This window comes from Berghia stephanieae, chromosome 8 (assembly GCF_034508935.2).
Source record: "Berghia stephanieae isolate SIO BIC M18660-M18661 chromosome 8, UCSD_Bste_1.3, whole genome shotgun sequence".
In the NCBI taxonomy this organism is placed as follows: Eukaryota; Metazoa; Mollusca; class Gastropoda; order Nudibranchia; family Aeolidiidae; genus Berghia; species Berghia stephanieae.
Genome location: NC_088367.1, coordinates 21,850,108 through 21,871,665, shown reverse-complemented (window position 1 = coordinate 21,871,665; position 21,558 = coordinate 21,850,108). Strand labels below are relative to the sequence as shown.

General features: G+C 37.2%; 1 protein-coding gene across 1 annotated transcript in view; it reads left to right on the top strand.

Annotated features, from left to right (window-relative positions):
* LOC144978366 (uncharacterized) overlaps positions 1 to 3,534 on the top strand; it is a 36,592-nt gene extending 33,058 nt beyond the window's left edge. Inside the window, exons 13-14 of the mRNA XM_078924303.1 lie at positions 599 to 799; positions 1,480 to 3,534. Coding sequence (XP_078780429.1) covers positions 599 to 799; positions 1,480 to 1,556 — 278 coding nt within the window. The 3' untranslated portion in view covers positions 1,557 to 3,534. The remainder of the gene's footprint in view (positions 1 to 598; positions 800 to 1,479) is intronic.
* The last annotated feature ends 18,024 nt before the right edge of the window (positions 3,535 to 21,558 follow it).

Below are 21,558 nucleotides of genomic sequence, written 5' to 3'. Positions count from 1 at the left end.
TTGACCTGGCCCAGGCCGGAGTCCTTAGCTGGGAGGGAAACAGTCAAATGTATAGTTATTATATTATCTCTCTGTTATGTATTATTTATTTATTGTTTTGAATTTATAATGTAAGCATTTGAGTATATTCCTCTTTGTGGGATTCTGTGCTCGTTCGTGTCTGGATGAGACTTTTAGGTGATCTCAAACTGCGCACAATGATAGTATGCTCTTGGAATCTACACCTATTCCCTATTTGTACTATTCCCCTTTGTCTTATTTTTTCTAGGGTGCTTTAATTGTAATTCTAGAACTTTTATACTATCCCATTGTCTTCCTTTTTACTGGCACTGATATGACCTCATTTTGTCGCAAATGTAGTAAAACCCTTTAAAACAAACAACAAAGAAGACCCAGCTACCCTATCACTGCTGGGTGGACAGGGGGCAGAAAACATTTTCAACTGCACCCGGGATCGATCTTGTTCCCTTTACACGTGAATCGAGTGCTCTACTGAGCTATGGAAGTCATAAAAATATACCAAAAAATGATTATTGATAATGGCATTCAATCTCTCCCAAGTCAAACTCAACTGTTCTTTACATATGTCTTTGACCAGGTGGTTCCTATCAAAATTATGGAGGCCCCAATCCTGCCTATAGATCAGACAACTTTCAATCAGCGGGTTATGGCTCCAACTCGTTTGGCAACACCAACAGCTATGCTAAACGTGGTGGCATGAATACTGGTATGGGAGCTCCTGGCAACACTGGCTACCCTCCCCGTCCCACAGGCATGGGACCCAATCCTAACAGAGGAGGTAAGAGCTAAGTTTGCACCATTGCTTACCTCACACTTATACTGATTTTATTGACGGTAACACATTTTTGGGATGCCAAAATTGGGACAAATTTTGATTATTTTTCACCGTAATCTATAACTTTACATACCTGCCAAGTACCCAGCTATAATTTGCAGTGTGATGATAATGGTAGAAAAGGAAGGGAGTAGGGGAAGGGGGAAATGAGTCTAGATTTTATTTGTAAGTCGGTCAAGAGTGAGAGTGGTAGTACAGTTAGTTATATGTCCGTTTAAAAAGATAATTATTTTAACTTCCCCCTTGCTAGAAAAAAATAGCCCCATCAATTAAACTATTCTCTCTCTCTCTCTCTCTTTCTCTTTCTCTCTCCCTCTTCCTCCTTTTTCGCTCTCTCCCTCTCTTTCCCTTTTTCTTTGTCCCCCTCTCTCTTTCTGTTTCTCTCTTTCTATGTTTCCATTATCCATTTATCTCTCTCAACCATTCAATCTTCATGTTAACTATATAAACGTCATCTAGTTATAGATGATATCAATCTGTTACAATTATGAGCATAGGATTTCAGCATGCAGAATCCAGTTAGTACTGCAGTCTTTTCAATCATAAATAGTTATTTCTAACATTTGAATTGAATGGTTTGAGCTTAAAATTGCATATCTTTATTTTCTTTTTCTATCAATCAGCCATGAGAGGTGGGATGCCTAGAGGAGGTCCTCGTGGAGGTGGTCCACACAGAGGTGGATTTAATCGACCCCAATAGATGTCATCATCTTTGTGACAGTCTTGGATATGGCCTGCCTGCCTTGTTTTTGTCAATAGTTTTGTCACTATGTGTGTCACTATCTTTATTGTAAAATAATGAGGGCAGGAACAGACACTTCATCATTATATCAAAAATGGTAGCAAAATATTATGAATATCATGGCTAGAAATGATATTATGACTATCTCAGTATTTGCCACAATCTCAAAATATGTAAAAAGAACAAAGACAAGGTCATTTGAAACCACAGTGGGTTTTTTTTTAAATTTGGAAAGAGATAATTTTTGCAATTTTTAACTAGCCTTGCTATTGGTAACAATTTGTGTAGTGTCTGTTCCTTCTGTATGTTTGACGCTGGTATTTTGTTTATCGTTTAAAATTTTACTTCCCAAGTCAGAGATGTAAACAATCAATCATTTATTCATTGAGTCACACTTTTTGCTCTACTATTTGTCAGGGCTTTTTGATTTCCGCAATAGGGAAAGGCGGATACATTTTATTTGGTTATGGTTAGTTTGAAAAAACTGAAATTTTTAGCTTTTCAACTTAAAGATTTTTACTCAACATAGCTTGCTATAAATTCAATTTTGCTTGTCCCTTTGGAATTTAATCTTAGGCTTCAGTCAAAAATCATTTCAATACTTTCTTACCATTGTCTTCTCATACTTAATCTAAAGTACATAGGTGGAATAATGAGAAAATGGCAGTTGTTTCAAATAACAGAAGGCTAAAGAATTTCAAGAAATAATTGAGTGATATACTCAAGAAATTAAAAAGAACTAATAGCTGTAATGGAATACGAGATAAAAATAAATAAAAATCGGGGACCATCAATAATTTTGAACTTAAAAAAAAAACAAAGTTAAATTGCTACGGTAATCCAAACACAAGTAAGCAAAATATAACTGATTGGATTAAAAGCAAATATTTCAATTTAAATATGCAGTCATTTGCAAGAATAGTCCTCTGTGGCACTGCATCAGTTTAGGTACGAAAAATCCAAGAAACCAGCAGCTAGTGGATTTCTGATAATTAATCTACATGTCTGGCCAAAAATCAAAAGAGGAAACTGGTTGGGGTCTTCTGGCCTCCCATGATGGGCAGAGAGGTCAGTTTCCCTGTCATCTATCAATCCCACACATCTATTTTCACTTTCCATGCTTCTCTGTCTTTATTTTGGATTTAGATTGCTTGTTTTTATTTATTTATTTTTGTTTTTGTTTGTTTCCTGGTCCTGGTGGGAGACCTTGGCTGGGACGGAGACAGTCAAATGTAGAGTTCTTTTTTTGAGAGATGGTATTATTTTTCACCCTGCAAATCATCTCTCTGTCTTGAACTATTATAGATATTAAGTTTTGAATATAAACATTTGAGTGTGTCCTTCATAGCGGGTTCCTTTGCTTGTGCCTGAATGGGACTTTTTTAAGTAACGTCAAAATAGGCCCATCGATGGATTGCTTGTGGAATCTTCTGTTCTGTATTTGAACCAGTCCACTGCCTTGCTTTTAACTTCAGATTATCAACTTTTCCTTTCTACTGGCATTGACATGACCTAAGGGGTCGCAAGTGCCATTAAAATTCTTAAAAACACAGACAAAATATGAAATCAGTGTAGCCGGCACATTTTGTACTCAGAGACTGTAATTTTTGTCTTGAAATTCTTGCCCAAAACTTGCTTAAGAATCAAGACTTATTCCTTTTGTTTGTGTTGGGGAGACAGACAACTGTATGAAATTTTCATCCTCATAACTGTAGTATTATGTCTGTCTGGCTGCGTGTGCGTGTGGTCTTGTGTTTTGATGTATGATTGTCATAACAAATAACGACCATTACATCTTTTCATGTAATTATTTGTAGTGACCAGTTGTGGGTTTATTTTTTTTTTTAATGATGAACTTCATATCGTTTCTTAGCTGTCACAGTCTTTTTGTGCACTTTGCATTGCTGTTGTTTTTAATTAAAAACAATGTGATGAATTTTTTTTTTTTTTTAATTTTTTATTTCGAGATAATTATTATTTTTATTTCTTAAATCTGTGGAAATAGATGGCGAACAATTTTAATTTTGCTATCAACCCGTTGTTGTGACTTAAAGGGGTATTGGGAATTCCAGTATCTCTAGTGTATCATCCAATGACCTGACCTTGATTTTGGTATGTTACGTCTGGATACAAACACCCTGGACCTTGGGTCACCTTAACTTGAAGAAGGTGTTTTAAACCTGTTTCCCTACATTTAAAATGATGGAAGGGGAATTACCTGTGACATGTTGCCCAAGTTATATATATATAAGGTCCTTTGTATTTGGTGCTTTGTTGTACATGGACATTTTCAAGGTAAATTTGATGTTTTAAGGGGTAAAAACAACTCGATAGACTGCTGGTTGATTTGAGTGTGGAAGAATTAAGATAAATTGTGTTGGATTTTAGGGTGTTTGTTTTTTTGTTGTTTTTTTTTTTATGACATTGCCTTTAGATCAAAGATGGTGTTATCAGACAAATTATTGCATTTCTCAAGAGAAGGCAACGTGATCAATTTACATGTTTGAATAACAAAAGAAGAATCAAAAAAAATTAACCCGTCTTATTTTCATGTTATTGAATTTCATTACGGATATTTTAAAAAAGGGTACATTATATCAGGTACAGTGAATTCCAGCACATTCTGCAATGAGAGACACACTGGAGCTGGGTGGTTGCATGTATTGGCTTCCTCCCATGACCATCGGATTTTGGCACACTCGGATTCTAGCACATTACAGTCGACTCCGGATAAGACTATGCCCAGGGGAACTGAAAATAAAATCGACTTAACCGGAGTGTAACCAAATGAGCAAATAATATGTGTGTGAATAAAACAAGCCCATCTAGAATAAGTATGACCCTTCATGTCGCGCTTTCCGCTGATGTTGCTTGGTCGCATCAAATTAACCAGAGAAGTAGAGGTCCCTGTAGTGGTCATCAGAGGCTCCTCCACGCAATAGCCCCAAAGAGAAATCAGAATTCCAAAAGCTGATTCCACTTATTGTTATTGACTATTGACACATGCTTTACACCGGAAAATGTAATAGACAATCCAAAAGTACGAAAATGATACAATATAAAATGTGCAGATTGTTTAATCAGACACACACAATGTGTGTTGATTGACCATAGGAGATGCTGATGCCATAGCTCACTTTTTTTTTTTAACTAGAGATTAAAAAAAAAAAAAATTTCCTCGATTGGAAGCTGAAAAGCGGAATGTTTGCCTTGAATGAGGAATGTAGACCGACTAAGTGGAATTATTCCGCGAAAAGCATAGGCGCCCCAAGCTTAATGTCATGCGATAGGTTTGCCATTGTAGTTGTAGACTTGGAGTCTTGATAAAATTGATTTTAATTAAGAGGGCCATATGGCCTGGGATTAGAACAATTTTTTTGAAAAAATCTTGAAGTTGCGACGATGTAAAATGTGAGATGGATAAATCAAAGCTATTGGATACTGCTTATGTACATTGAGCACGGACATCAGGCAAAGCACCTAAATCACATCGGTGTGCGTCACTTGTTCGCGGATATTCTTAACCTATGAAAATTCTTACTGGCAGATTTTTTAACCAGTGGAAATATTTGTTTATTTGTGATTGTAATGTGGTTATGAGCGATAAGAACATCGACTTATGTTGAGTTTTTTTTTTACTCCTGTTATATAGGAATAGGAAGAAGGGGGTGCGACCAAGAAAAAAAATCGACTTAAGCAAGGTCGACGTATCCAGAGTGCACTGTATTTGGTCGCTCTGGGTGGGCTTCCTGACCTCCCATGGTGCACAGGGAGGTATTTACTGTGTCTTCTATCCCCCTGTGTCTGTTTTCCAATTGCTTTTTGTCTTAGTCTTGGAATGAGATTACCTGACTCTGGCTGGAGTCCTTGGATGGGAGGAAAACTGCTGAATGTATAGTTATTATAGTTTTGGGAGATGATTTATTTTTTTCCTTGTAAATCATCTCTCTGTTACGAACTATTATTTTCTTTATTTTTAACAAACGATTTGTAAACATTTGAGTGTGTTCTTTTAGTGGGATCTTGTGCTGGTGCCTGGTTGAGACTTTGAGGTGATCTCAAGTACACTGATAGTCTGCTCTTGGAATCTAAATCTGTTCCCTATTTGAACCATTCCCCTTTGTCTTACCTTCTCCTCAAGTCCTTTTCATTGTACGTCAAGAATGTCTTTACTATCCAACTTTATTCCTTTTTACTGGCGCTGATATGACCTAAATGTGTTGCAAGCTTCGAAAAACCCTTGAAAACAAAAACAATCTGGTCGCTCCTCATAGCGTGATAGAATCCAGCGAGTAGGTACTGTATTATTATTATTAGTATTATGTCCGGGATGGTTTAGATGGTGAAAAGTGAATCTGAATCAACTGGGTGGGGTTTATTTTTGGACCTACGATAGGGGGCAGGGGGTTACTTGCTGTGTCTTATATCCCCCTATATGTTTTTTTGAGTTTGCTTTCTGTCTTCGTCTTGGAATGAGATTACCGATTTGTCCTGGCCAGAGTCCTTGACTGGGTGGGAAACAGTCAAATATGTAGTTATAGTTTTGGGAAATGTTTGGTACTGTTACTGTTCCATTTCTTGTTTTGAATATAATGGTTTGTAAACATTTGAGAGAATACGCTTCAACAGTCGTAACGTCACTTCCCTCCCAATGATGCATGGTAACTTAGTAACTGGTTCTCAGACGAGCATAAAAGCGTATCCAGAGGGAAAAAACATAAATCTGATCATGTTTGACTTTTACACATTCTAATCATAAGACATGAAAAGTTCTAGCCAGCATGAAGAATAAAAAATACCGATTTTCTTTGTTTAGAACCACGATGGGCGACGTGACATCAGACTATTGAATCCAATTCCGCTTGGTGGGATCCTGTGCATGTGAGTGTCTGGATGAAACTTTTTCTCATGTGCTTTCAATTGTAAATCTATATTTTGACTATCCCATTTTCTTCATTTTTACTGGTGCGGAAATAAGTGTGTGTTACAAGTACCCTAAAACCCTTAACAAAACAAAACATTGAATTAATGGATTTTCGTCAACATTTTTCATTTCGTTAGGAAGAAAAAAAAATATAAAATCGTCAGGAGATAAACAAAACTTCTGCACTCATGTTGAGTTGATCTTAAAAAAAAAGGAACAAAAGTGTGATGACTAAAAACTGGTTCCAATCTCATTGGGAGTGTAAATCGACCCTTCCGGAGGACTAGATACATACCTCGTGTAATTGGTAATCTGGGTTCAGTGTGATGGCATCTCATTTTCTAGTCTCTTATGATTAAATATGTAATATATTCGTTATTGTTATTAGACCTCTGAAGGACTGATTACATACACACTTCCAAGGAGTTTGGAACTGGAAGAATAGGTGTGACGTCAGGACTCCTCTGTCCTATTTTTTGTTCTGTATCTAAGCGTGTTCCATTGATAACAGATCAAGTCAACCTTGCTTAGTGAGTGTCATCCAAATTTTCTGGTCCAGCGTATTCTACTGCACCACATTTTAAACAGTTTTGGTCATCTGGTTCACAGAACACTGGATCGAGACAAATGGTCACGTACAATCCTTTGACTTTGAATAAGATATCATCTTGGGTTGGGTTTTTTCAAATTTATTTATTTACATTTATCTCCTTTGGTGGGCTGTGGAGGTCATTCTTGCTACGCCTATTCCCCTATATCACAGCTATATTTCCCAATTTCTTCTTTCAACTTAATTTCAAACAAGACAAACATCTTTAACTGTGTCTCTCACCACATCAAACTCTGGATGACCCAAAACAAGCTAAAAATTTAATGATGATCGTTTGTAGAAAACAAGGAAAGACCATTCTAACAGATGAACTTCTGTTTTGTGACTCTGTCATTTCTAGATTTTTAATTGTAAAAAACTATGGTTTTTATTGTGATGAATTTCTGAATATGCAATATCATATAACTCCCGTTTTGGAATACCTTCATTGGCTGCCCGTGGAGAGGAGAGTTGATTATAATTATAATCTAGCTTGCCTTGCCTTTAAATGTCTTCACAACACTGCTCCAGATTACTTAAAATCACTTCTTACTGTCCATATTCCAAGTCGCTCCCTCAGGCCTTCTCACACAGTATCATTTGAAAGAAAAATCCTTAAAACTAAATTCTCTGAACGATCTTTTGCCTTTTCTGCTCCAGCAGTGTGGAACTCATTGACTACTTACTTATACAAGAAACTGTCAGACCTTTGAAACCTTAAAAAAATCCCTCAAAACTGAGTGTATTTAGATCTACCTATCAAATGAATCGGTGATATATATGTATGCATGTGTGAATATCTATGCATATTCAGAAATTCATCAAAATAAAAACCAAGATTTTTTACAATTAAAGATCTGGAAATGACAGTCACAAATTGAAAGTTCTTCCATTAGAATGGGCTTTCCTTGTTTTTAAAAAATGATAAATTCAATTTTATCATCATTAAATTTTAGCTTGTTTTGGGTCATCCAGAGTTTGATGTGAGAGAACATTTAACGATTTCTGTCTTGTTTGAAATTAAGTTGGAAGAAATTAGGAAATATAGCTGTAAAATACTAATATAACGAAAGAGTGAAAATGGAGAGGCTTCTTATGGGAACAAAATAGACAATGGACGTTTCGGGTACAAACCCTTCGTCAGCACAACAATACACAAATAAACGTGGAAAACAAATAAAATATACTGAAAAATAACTTGTATCGTCTGTACTCAATGGTGGTTGCAGTATGAATGAAATGTTAGCGTGGCGTGGGTAGAGGATAGGGTGCCCCAGGGGGTTGATCCAATTGATAAGAAAAGCAGCGTCAGGGAATAGAAACAGAAAATAATGGAAGATAAAAGACATTATTAGTTGTAGTGGTAGTAGGGGGCGGTTGAATGAGCGACGGTCGAATCTTCGCGAAGGAAATACGAACGGATGGCGATGTGATAGTAAAGTGGAACATACAGATAAATAGATAGACATATTAGTCGATGGGCCACGGTTCAAAACCCTCCCCCCCTTGGGGGAAATTTTAAACCGCGGGTGGTTGGATGGGAGCATCACCCTTGAATCATATACCTATGATGTTCGCATGGGTGTACGATCCGATAGTGATGTCGTTTCTTCTTCTCTTTACTAGCCTATCCTGCTTCTTTGGTTTGTGATTGTATTTTTGACAGGGGATATTTTTTTTTCTGTAAATCTTCTGTCTGTTTGTTCTTGGTTATTTATAATTTAGCTTATGATATCTTTAGGTTATGATTTTGATTTACGTTTGTACTATTTTTGTTAGATTGCTTGTTTTTTTGTTTCAGCGGTCTCTCATATAACCTCAATTGTGTTGGAAGAGACCTAAAGCAACAAACAAACAAAAAAAAATTTTTAAACCTATACCAGATTGAAGTGTATCTTAGCCCGATCCTAAATCCACTTGTTATGCAAAAATCCTGTGTCGCCTGCCCGAGTTATGGCCCTTTGAAGGTCATTGAGTGCAGAATTTTTTTAAAAATTTGATTTTTTTTTTTTTTTTTAGGTCATAAGCAATGCACAGTATTGACAAAATCATTCCCAGTCCTTTTTAGTTATAAAAATAATCAAGTTTATGTTTTATGAGCATTTTATTTTATTAATTTACATGGCTTACATAAGAAAAAACAAACTTCAACAGCCGTTTTCTCAAAAGTACAATGAATACTATCTAAATCTAAACCCAGTTTGAGAGCATTGGCAAGTTATTTCAACTGTAGTTATTGTTGAATTTGATCTTCTATTATTGTAAAAAAGAGTGTTATCAAATTTGGGCATGGAGTAGACAGTTAATATCCAGTGTTGCCTTGGTAGGTTAAGTGAGGGACTCGGAAGATTTAGTACAATTAGAATATTTTTTGAAACCTTGGCTTTGTGGTATTATCAAAGTATTTCCAGGCAAATAATATAAATACAGAAAGCACAGCTTTTGGCCAGCTCCATCGATACATTATTACCATCCATTACATCAATCATAAATACATCCATACTGACTGGCGAAGTTCCATCGTGCTTTAAAAGTGCCCTCGTCAAACCACTTCTGAAGAAACCATCACTGGACCACAATATATTAAACAATTATCGTCCTGTATCAAATTTACCTTTTTTGTCAAAACTTTTGGAGAAGGTAGTTCTTACACAATTAACATCTCATCTTAAGAACAACAGTTTGGAACAACCCTTTCAGTCAGCCTACAAACATCAGCACAGTACTGAAACGGCGCTTCTTAAAATCTTTAATGACCTGTTATGTAATGCTGATGCTAACAATATCAATGTATTATGCCTTTTAGATCTTTCAGCTGCCTTTGACACCATTGACCATGACATTTTGTTAAGAAGACTAGAAAATACGTTCGACATAAAAGGAATTGCCCTTAAATGGTTTACATCATATTTACAGGATCGATGGAAGACTGTCGTGGTGAATGGTGTTCAGTCAGAACAAGTTTTACTAAATTTTGGAGTGCCACAAGGCTCTGTTCTTGGCCCTGTCCTTTTTACTGTATATATGCAGCCCCTTTCTAGTGTGATATCCAGATTCAATCTGAGTTATCATTTTTATGCAGATGATACGCAAATATATGATTCAGCACCCCTTAGTAATTTACAGTTCTTAATACAACGAATTACGAGCTGTTTTAATGAGATTAAATCTGGGTGGGGATCCTGACCTCCCATAGCGGGCGGGGAGGTACACACTGTGTCTTCTATCCCCTTATATCTGTTATCCAACATGCTTTCTGTCATTACTCGGAATGAGATTACTTGGTTTTGTCCTGGCACTGGCCGGAATCCTAGCTGGGAGGGAAACAGTCAAATGCAGTTATTGTTTTGGAAGATGATATTTTTTTCCTTGTAAATCATCTCTCTGTTATGTATTATTATTTTTATTTTTAATGTATAATGTAAGCATTTGAGTGTGTTCCTCTTTGTTGAATTTTGTGCTTGTGTCTGGATGAGACTTGTAGGTGATTTCAAACTAAGTACATTGGTCGTGTGCTTTTGGAATCTACATCTGATCCCTATTTGTTCTCAATTCCCCTTTGTCTTACTTTTTCTTGGGTGCTTTAATTGTAATTCTAGAACTTTTTACTATCCCATTTTCTTCCTTTTTACTGGCGCTGATATAACCTAAATGTGTTTCAAGCGCCGTAAAACCCTTAAAAACAAAACAAAACAAACAATGAAATTAAATCTTGGATGTACCACAATAAGTTAAAATTAAATGATAGTAAAACTGAGATTTTTATGTGTGGAAGGCCGAGTATCCTTAAACAGGCAAATAAATCACCTATTACTCTCGGAGATAGCACAATAGAATTTTCAAATAAAGCAAAAAAACCTTGGCGTCATCATTAATAAAGATCTTTCCATGACAAGCCACGTGAATAACACCATACAATATATGTACATAGAAATGAAAAAAAATAAGCAAAATTCGTAATTTAATACCGAAGCATATAACAATTTTAATTAATTCCCTGGTTTTATCTAAATTGGACTATTGTAACTCCCTTTGGGCGAATTTAGCTAAAGACAAAATTAGCAAACTTCAGGTTGCTCAAAATAACGCAGCCAGGCTCATTGTACGCAATAACAAAAAATACCCGTCAGCAACTCTTCTCCGTGAGTTACATTGGCTTCCTGTTGAAAAAAGAGTTGCCTATAAGATTTGTACTATTGTCTACAAATCCCTGAGCACAAACAGTTCCTCCTATATTAAAGACCTTCTAAACATATATGTCCCCAATAGAAACTTGAGGTCAAGCAATGACCAATCAATCCTTGTCAAACCTAAGCCATTGCGTAAAATAGATGAACAGTCTTTTCAATTTTCGGCCCCCCATTTTTGGAACTCTCTCCCGTCGCACGTGAGATGCTCGGATTCGTTGACAACGTTCAAATCTCGCTTAAAGTTTTATCTTTTTACGTCATAATGTTGCAATATTATCGTCATATTTTGTTGTTGTTAAATTGAATTCGTATCACGTTTCCTTCACACTTGTCTCACTGTAACTGTAATATGTTTTGTTTTATATCACTGTAAAGCGCTTAGAGCCTGTGACAACGGGGTAAAGCGCTATATAAATGCCATTTATTATTATTATCATGAATATAATTCCCCATGGTTTTATCCTTTCCTTTGGTTTAGTTAATTTCTTCACTCGATACTATGCTAGTAACTTGGTATCGATACTGAATCACGTGCAATTTGTGCGATACAAAATGGCTGCTGTTTACAAATATGTAGTCTCTTCAATCGACTGTGCATACCTCAACCATTAAGAAACTTGTATTTATTTCACTAATACCTCTTAATATTAATTCCTGAAGCAATTATGTATGGTTTGTATGAATAACCAGAATTATGCAAAATACCTCTGTATTATGTAATGCTTCTCAATCTACCAGACGAGGCAAAATGTTTGATTAAAAACAAAGGATTCAGTGTGTCCAGGTCAGATGTGCTCTTGATATGACGATAGAACAAACCATAAACAAGGATGCAAAAACAAGAGGAGGCATAGTTGGGTTTAGCAGAAGCCTTCCCACCTATTACAGGTGGTGTGTGACACGTCACACTAGATATGTTTCGGCTTTGCAAAAGATTACCAACATGGATTCAAAGTCACTTGATAGTCACAAAGACATGAATGTTTCAGAAAGGCAGCTGAGTGAGAAACGTGTTAGGAGTACTGTAAGGGCATTTTCAGCATTCACCAACCCTTTTGAATTGAGTGCTAATACATTAGTTTGCTTGTCATCTGGGAAGAAAGTGTCAGAAGATGTTACAAATGACCTAATGAAAGTAGATAAATATGGAAAGGAATGATTCGAGAGCTTTGTTGACACAAGACTAAAAGATAAATCTGTTGCGTTCAAACATCCCCTACCAAAATCAGGAATTAAAACTTTTGCCTCTGCCGCAAATGTTGTCACGGTCAAAAGTAAAACAAAGGAAGTAAAAATGAAAGTTCAACGAAACGTTTTTGGGCAGCTACTGGTTTTGTCACACGAGCATGACATAGACATGGAAAAGGTTCTATGCTATCCACTGAGTCCAACTCCATGGTCCTTGGCCTCGCCCGATGGCTTACCACTCAAGACAAATAAAGTACAGCTCTTAAGTGTCATTGAAAAACAGGAGTTTCTTGTCACGGAAGACCTCTCAAAGATGCAAGGCACAGTTCATGTCATAGACGGAATGACTTTTTTTCATAGTCTTACAGATATACCTAGCACATTTGGAGAACTCCCAAAGAAATTTTTACACACTTTACCCCAGAGAACACCAGTACATTTTATTACAGACACATACAAATCAGACTCTATAAAGAGCAGTGAACGAGACAGAAGGGGGTGAACAAATGACTCCTTCCTTCTTAAAGGACCTGCCATGAAAATACCATCGAACTGGAAAGCATTTTTGGCTAGTGATGCAAATAAGAAGACACTGACCAATCTTCTTCTCTCGGAAATTCACAGGGATCTTTATGCCCCCGACTTATTAGACAGAGAAATTTTTTATGTATGTGAAGATAGGTGCGAATTTATCACAAGCGAAGATGGAAGATCAGTGATTTCAAGACCAATTCAAGATCTGTTTTCTTCACAAGAGGAAGCAGATACTCGAATAATTCTCCATTGTTCATATATTTCAAATCAGGACGCTATAAAAAGAATAATTATCAAATCCCCTGATACAGATGTCTTTCTCCTCCTTCTATCATTTGCTGACAAGATTAATAAAATGCTCATTTTTGACACTGGAATACGAAACAATCGACGCCAAATAGGTATGTCAAGTCTAGCATCATCAATGTCTTCATGTTTAAGAGAAGCAATTCTTGGCCTCCACGCTTTTACTGGCTGTGACACAACAAGCTGTTTTGCAGGAAAGGGAAAAGTAAGGCCACTGAAAACTCTTATGAAGGATCAGCCTCTAATCGATGTCTTTGCCAGGCTTGGAACAGCACAAGAAGTATGCCCAACTGACCAGTCTAAATTGGAAGCTTTTGTGTGCACTCTATATGGAAAAGACACAACTCTGTTGATAAGCTCAGATATAATAAAGTAAGGCAGAGTTTTAAGGGCAAAAAGAGCATTCTTTCTAGTTCAGATGGTGTTGATCTTTCACAAATGCCACCCTGCAATCAAGTTCTACAATTGCACATGAAAAGAGCCAACTACCAAACCCTGGTGTGGAGGAACTCGCTTGTCCAATTCTTCGATCTGCCTGACCCAACGGAAAATGGCTGGAGAGTTTCACCATCTGGAGGACTAGCGATTCAATGGTTTGCAGAGGACTTTTTGCCAAGAGATTTGCAAGACATTTTGTCAGAAATTGATGATGGTCAGGATGTCTTGGAAGATGACAGTGAAAGGATGCCATCAGATACTGATTCTTCTCCAAGTGATGAAGATTCTTCAGATACAGACGAAGATCAATAACTGAAAACGTGCTTAAAGTAAGGAATGTATGATAACTGAATATCCTGTGCCATTCACCTTATAATTTGTTTATTGATCCATAGGATACCATGTAATATGACAACTATTTAATGATTGTTTAAATGTGTATGATACGTCAAATTATAATCTCAATACAAATAATGTAAATAGTCGATTTCAACTAAATGTACCCACTAAACAGTCAATCGCAGACGGACTTTAAAAAACGGAGGTGCCGCCTTTTATATAACCTTCACTGAGTTGAAAAGGGCGTTAAACTTAAAACTTTTTTTTTTTTGAAAAAGGAAATGAAAGAACGTCTAATATAAGAAAGTATATCTGATGGAAATGTCTTTTGAGAAAATGGGCATTTTCTTTCATATTTCACTATATAATTCATATAAATTTATCACTTAATGCCTAAATTTATGCCTAAATTAAGCACGATACTGCCGTGAAAGTCTTAATGCATAAAAATATATCGATTACAAACTCAATTTTGCTTGTTTAAAAAAATAGTTGATTTTTGCACTAAATGACCTTTCAGGGGCAATAACTCAAGGAAGGCTACACTTTATAAAACCATAACAAGTGGATTTTTATACCTTAAGAACTGCTTTATCAGGAAAACAAAGTGACAAATTTCCCCAAGGGGGGGGGGGGGGGGGGGGGGGGTGCTGGTGGCCCAAAGACTATATAGTTATAGATAGATAGAAAAGAGGGGAGAGAAAAAAAAATTACAAAAAAAAGGGGGGGGGGGGGGGAAAGAGATGGACCGGTAGAGAGGGAGAATTGAGAGAGAGAGAGAGAGAGAGAGAGAGAGGGGGGGGGTTGAGAGAGGGCAGGTGATAGCTTGGTCTCTACGTATATAAATGGATAAATAAGTGGATGAGTGGACACAATGAGAGAGAGCTAGGAAGGTAGATGACTGTGAATTGGTAGATAATCAGTAGATTTAGATAGATACAAGATAGGTAGGTAGGTAGAGTTGTAGTAGTATGAACAGTAGTAGTAGTAGTTGTAGTAGTTGTGGTGGTAGTAGTAGTAGTAGCAGCAGCAGTGGGCTGTAGTGGCAGCAGTAAGAGCAGCAGTGGTTATGAATATGGGTGACGTTGACATTTTAAAGACTCAAAGATAATATAGACTAAGAGGTTGTTGCAAAGCGTGATGCGATGTGGAGGTTAGTGGTGGTCAATCCTGGTGTTGAGTCCGTGTGGGGTCAGCGTTCCCAACGACTTGTTTCCCTACATCGGTGGGCAGAAGTGTCCGAATGGCAAAAACTAAGCACACACACACGCACACACTGTACATCGCAGTGGTCCGGCAGATTAAAGTGCTGGCCACTGCTGTGTCTGCACAGTTCAATATGTCACGCAAGTGCTGCACGAATCTTGTCACCCAGCTCTTTCCGGTCTCACCAATGTAAGCAATCCCACACAGGGAGCACGTAATGGCATAGACTAGATTACGGTCAGTCCAAGTAAACGGCTGCCTGATGTCCCAAATCTTGTCTGGAAAACTGACTCTGTCGTGCTCCCACAGGTGCCCACAAGTCTTGCATCGGGGTCGCATACACGATCTGGCTTTAGGCCCATACCTGGGTATGGGTTCCAGGCGGCTTCTGACAAGGAGATCCCTCAGGTTACGATCCCGTCGATATGCTACCAACGGGGGTTCTGAGAAAACTGTGGGTGTCTTCACCCGCCTGGAGGATCCCATAATTGTGTAATAGGATGTTCCTAACCTGACTGGCATGGGGGTGATGCGTGAGGACTAAAATGGGACGCTGTGTCCCCTGCTTCTTGGCATTGCGAGGCCTCATTGCAGCTTCTCTCGACACGAGGCTGGCTTTCCGGACAGCCTTATGCAAAACCCTTTTGGGATATTCCCGTGCCCTAAAAAAATCGAGCATGCGATCACGTTGAAGTGCAAATTCATCATCTTTCAGAAAGTCTCCGCAAGTGGAGTATCTGACTGAATGGGATGGAGTCTTTGCACTTCACTGGACGAGATGACCGATACAGCAGGTAGCTGTGACTGTCGTTTCCTTGTAGTGTACAGTGGTCCATACTTCAGGCAGCCCCTACCGTTTTCTACTTTTTCGAAATATAGCTGTGTATCGTAGGGATAAAGATAGCGACTGATGCTGTAGGATTGAATGAATGTAAGAGTTGTGGTGTGGACAGTGAACCAAAGTCAAAACTGACTCCTGCGGCACGTCAAAATTTAAGTGAATGTTATGGACACTCATTGCATTTGAATCTTCAAGTAATTAGAAAACCACTTGAGAACTGTGCCAGTGACTCCAAAAGAATCCTCCATTTGGTCTAAGAGTATTTTGTGGTCGACCATATCGAATTCAGTGCTTAAATCTAAAACCTAAGAGGAGTAGTGTACAGTACTCCCTCTCTCCCCCTCCCCCACGTACACACCAGCTCATTGTAACATGTCCGGTATATCGTCTCCTTCAACAGATAAAGTAAATAAATAATAAAATTCCCTGTATTCATCCTCAAGCAGAAATTTGTCTTAGGGCTTAGGGTCCAAGGGAAGACTGGAACAACTCGGGTATCAGCCACAGGGCAGCGCCACAAATTGACCTAGGGAGAGGTGGCTTGCTGAAGGCTACAACTACATCACGCGGTGGATATTCAAACTAGGTATCTTTCGGATACGAAGCAAAGACCATACTGCTGAGCCACACTGCCCAACCAGTCATTATTATAGCAAGGCATGTTTTTAAAAAGGGTTATACAGCGCTTGCGACACATTAGGTCATTTCAGCGCCAGTAAAAAAATTCTAGATTACAATTAAAGCACACAAGAAAAGTAAGACAAAGGGGAATGGTACATATAGGGATACCATCAATGTACTTACTTTGAGATCACCTAAAAGTCTCATCCAGACACAAGCACAGGATCCAATTATGAGGAACAAAATGCTTACAGTTTACATTTAAAACAACAATAGATACATAACAGAGAGATGATTTACAAGGGGAAAAAAATATCATCTCTCCAAACCAACACTATGCATTTGTCTGTTTCCCTATCAGAACAAGGAATCTGTAATTAGTAGTAACAATTTTTCTTGTTCATTTGGATAAGATTGACAAAAAAAAAAAATAAATAAATAAAAAAAAGCTCAGTTTGATTAAATCAGTTGTCGGTTTCTATGAAAGTAAGAGATAATGTTCACTTTATAATTTATTTTTTTGAACGTTTGTGAGCATCATTCTATTACCCCCTCCCTCTCCTCATAAAAACAACAAAACAATTAGCAACAAAGTGATGAAGATGAATGCTGTGCATGTGGTCCCCAACCAAGAATTCCTATCGCCCGTTTTGTACAAAAGTACTCAGTTCATCTAGATATTGGCCCCCATATGTAGTTGTATCACATCCCACAATACAATACAATATACTGGAGAATGTTGTAATCATCTTGCTTAACTTTCCAAAGAGAAGAGAAAGAAAAAAGTTAAGCGAAATAAAAAATAAATGTTTGTTTTAAACTGTTTTACAGGACTGTCGGCAATAGGGCATTTCAGTTCCAGCAAAATGGAAGATGATAGAGGAAAAGTTGTTGTAGATCTGAAGCACCAAAGAAAAAGTAAGACTAAAGGAACTGACTCAAACCCAAATAGGATACAGAAGATTCCATGAGCAATACACAATGTGTCTATTCTGACATTACCTTAAAGTCGCATCCAGGCACAAGCAAAGAATCTCGCTGTGTAGGATATACATCAAATGTTTACAAAGTACAAAACATTAAAACTATAGAATAGTATAACAGAGAGATGATCTACATTTTAAAAAAATATCTCTCCAAAAAAAAAAAAAAAAAAAAAAGATATGTACATTTGACTGTCTCCTTTCCAGCTAAGGATCCAGATTTAAAAAAAAACAAACGAACAAACTCAATCTAGAATAAAGACAGAGATGAAAAGAGAAATTAGACATGGGGGATTAACGACACAGCAAGTGATCTCTCTGCCCACTCCACCATGGGAGGTCGGAAGACCCCGGTCATGACATAAAAATAAAATATGGGTAAAATGATTTTATCACAGAAAAGGACAATGACAAAAGAAATCATCTATAATTGCAGTGTAATATTTTTCAAAAGCTGTAACGAATGGATGGGAAACAACATTGGACAAGTTGAAAAAAAAAAAGAGGAAATTAATAATGAAATAATTAATTATATATCGCCAACTTGTCATACCTGTCTTATTAACACATGAAGACATTTCCCACTGGAACTCGATTCAATACTATACTTTATCATTCATATATCAAAGTGGCAAATTAGGGAGCACACATCGAAGTAAGACGACAATCTGAAAAAGTGTGTATGAAACAATAGCAAAGCAAGAAAGAAAAATACAAGAAAAAAAAAGTTTTAAAAAATCAGCCTCTCCAGTCGAGGCAGGCTGAACCACGGATAATTTTTAAAAACACCAAAAAAACCAACAAAAACAAATAGGCTATCCCATCAATTTTCTAAACTTCTCTTCCCTTTCTCTCACTTATAAAGGTATATATAAAAAAAGTCTAAGCCAAGTGTCTTTCATCTCATTATGTTAGTGTTTTATATAAAACCTTTTTGATCTTGAAAAGTGTATTATCTTTATATAAAACAAGTTTAAAATAGAGAAAGAATGGCATCTGAGTTACGCTTTGAAATCCTTCACTTTAAGTAAAGATCTGAAAAAGTGTATATCAAACAGTACCAGACATAGCAAGAAAGAAACATATAAATATAAGAAAAAAAAAAATCCCCAAAAATCAGCTTGCCTCAACCTCTCCAGTCGAGGAAGGCTGATTTTTGTGGACCCCCCCCCCCCCACACACCCCTACGTAACCAATCCCCAGAAATCTGTGTAGCCTTCTTCACAAGTAGAAAAACCTATAAAAACAAGAAACCTGCATGGATTCCAATCCTCACACATCACAGAAATAAAGTGATCAAGAGGCGCGCGTGCACAAGAGCATTCAAGTCACTCAAAAATATAAAAACACATCAACAACTTAAAATATCACATTGGAGAGAACAAAAAATGTCCAGCTGGCTTTAAAAATTAACTTTAATAAGGTCAAGGGGACCTTTCTGTATTTTGTTTATATTTATGTTTTTAAGGGTTTTACGGCGCTTGCAACACATTAAGGTCATATCAGCGCCAGTAAAAAGGAAGAAAATGGGATAGTAAAAAGTTCTAGAATTACAATAAAGCATCCAAGAAAAGGGAAGACAAAGGGGAATTGGTTCAAATAAGAAACATGTGTATATTCCAAAAGCACTCTATCAAAGTACTCAGTTTGAGATCACTAAAAGTCTCATCCAGACACAAGCACAGGTCCCCGCTAAGAGGAGCACACTCAAATGTTTTACAAGTCATAATATATAATATAAACTAACTATACATTCGACTGTTTCCCTCTCAGCCAGGACCAGGACAAAACCAAGTAATCTCATTCCAAGACAAAGACAGAAAGCATGTTGGAAAACATATAAGGGGATAGAAGACACAGTATGTACCCCCTGCCCACTATGGGAGCTGTATTTTGTTGAACAAACTTCTAGCAAGGACCCCTGGCTGGCAGAGCCCAGGCAAAATCAAATAGTCTCACTCCAAGAGTGATTCACAAAGCCTCATAGAAAATAAAAGTAAAAAGAATCACACGCCACATATGACACTGTTGTGTAGACGACTCCCTCCCATCCTATGATTAGTTTTTAAGGGTTTTATGGCGCTTGTAACACATTTAGGTCATTTCAGTGCCAGTAAAAAGGAAGAAAATGGGATTGTAGTAAAAAAGTTCTAGAATTACAATTTAAGACCCCAAGAAAAAGCAAGACAAAGGGGAATTGGTTCAAATGGGAAACATATTAGTGCTTAGGCCACTGGGACCCCCCCCCCCCCCCCCCCCCTTTGGGAGTTTATGCCACTATGTTTTTCAAATAATAGAACTTATTGGCCATACAAATTCCACTGTTACCGTAAAAATAAGTGTCATTTAAGAGAGTTATGGCCCTTTGAAAAAAGTGAGTTGTGTCCCCTTGCAAAAAAGAGACAACATTTCTTTCAAAGGCTCTGGAGACTACAATATTAATTCAAATATATGCAAATTGGGTATCAAACTGAAGGAAATTAAATATACTATCAAACTATGTGCACAAGCTTTCAATTTGTAAATATTATATAGATTCACAGAAAGTTGAAACAATTTGTCAGTAATCTCATGAAGTGTCATATCTAAACTTATGGGCTATTTCAGTGTTTTACACAAAAATTATTTTAAATATGGCCAAAAACAGCATGTTCATTAAAAATGTAGCACTGAAGAAAGCTATGGCCCAAGCCTCAACAACAACCTTCATATTTCTCCGTTACAGGAAAAACTAAAAGTGTACGCAACCCTTAAATTTTTCTCCACTTTGTGGGATGCCAAATTCATCATAATTTTCATTCTTTTTAAACATGGTATTGATGTCCAGTTGTCACATTTAAAAGTAAGTTGAAGGTGTGGTAAAAACAATAGATATATCATGAAAAAAGACTAATTTGTTCACAACCCAAGTGAAGCATCATTACCGAAGACTTTTGAACGAAATCGCATTGTTATATTATGAAGAATAATTGATACTCAAAAGGGATTCTTGATTCAAGATGCAGTAAGTACATAAAAACAATATCCTTATGTGTTTTGCAAACATGCTATACTCCTTAACAGTTTGCACTGCTCACCAATTTATTACATATCCTCATCATCAGTAGCAAAATCCTCTTCGTCCTCTGAAGTGTCGTCAAGGAAATCACTGTCAAAGCTATCACTACCATCCTCGGCATATGTATCTTCGTCAGTACTGGTGCAGCTTTCTTCGTTACACAATTTCCTGCAACTCATCTGGAATGAAAGCATCTTTGAACCACTGTACTTCCAATTCAGTTGCAGAATTTCTCTGCCAACCGTTATCCTCTGGTTTTGGAATGCTAGGATTCTGGCACACTGCATTCCTCCAAATGAGAGTTTGAATGTTGGCTCTTGATATGTGCAGTGACAATACTTGACTACAAGGAGGCATCTGACACAGATCAATTCCACCACTGCATGAGATGGTACCTTTCTTTCCTTTGAAACGCTGGCGAATTATGTCATACCTCACTTTGTTGACACTTGTCCATGAGGTTTTGCCATACAGCTTGCACACAAATGACTCTAACATGAGACAGTAATTACTCGAAACAGCTGCTGATGTTCCAAATCTGGAGAACAGAATTCTAAGATCTTCCTCCTTTTGAAGAAATTTTAGAGCTTTCAGCTTTCCTTGCCCAGCAAAGCAACTTGTTGTGTCACAGCCTGTGAATGCATGGACACCAAGTAATGCATCACACATCTGTTTAGACAAAGTCTTTGCAATCTGAGAGACATTGATTTGTCGCCTGTTGTTGCTACAGCCAGTATCAAAAA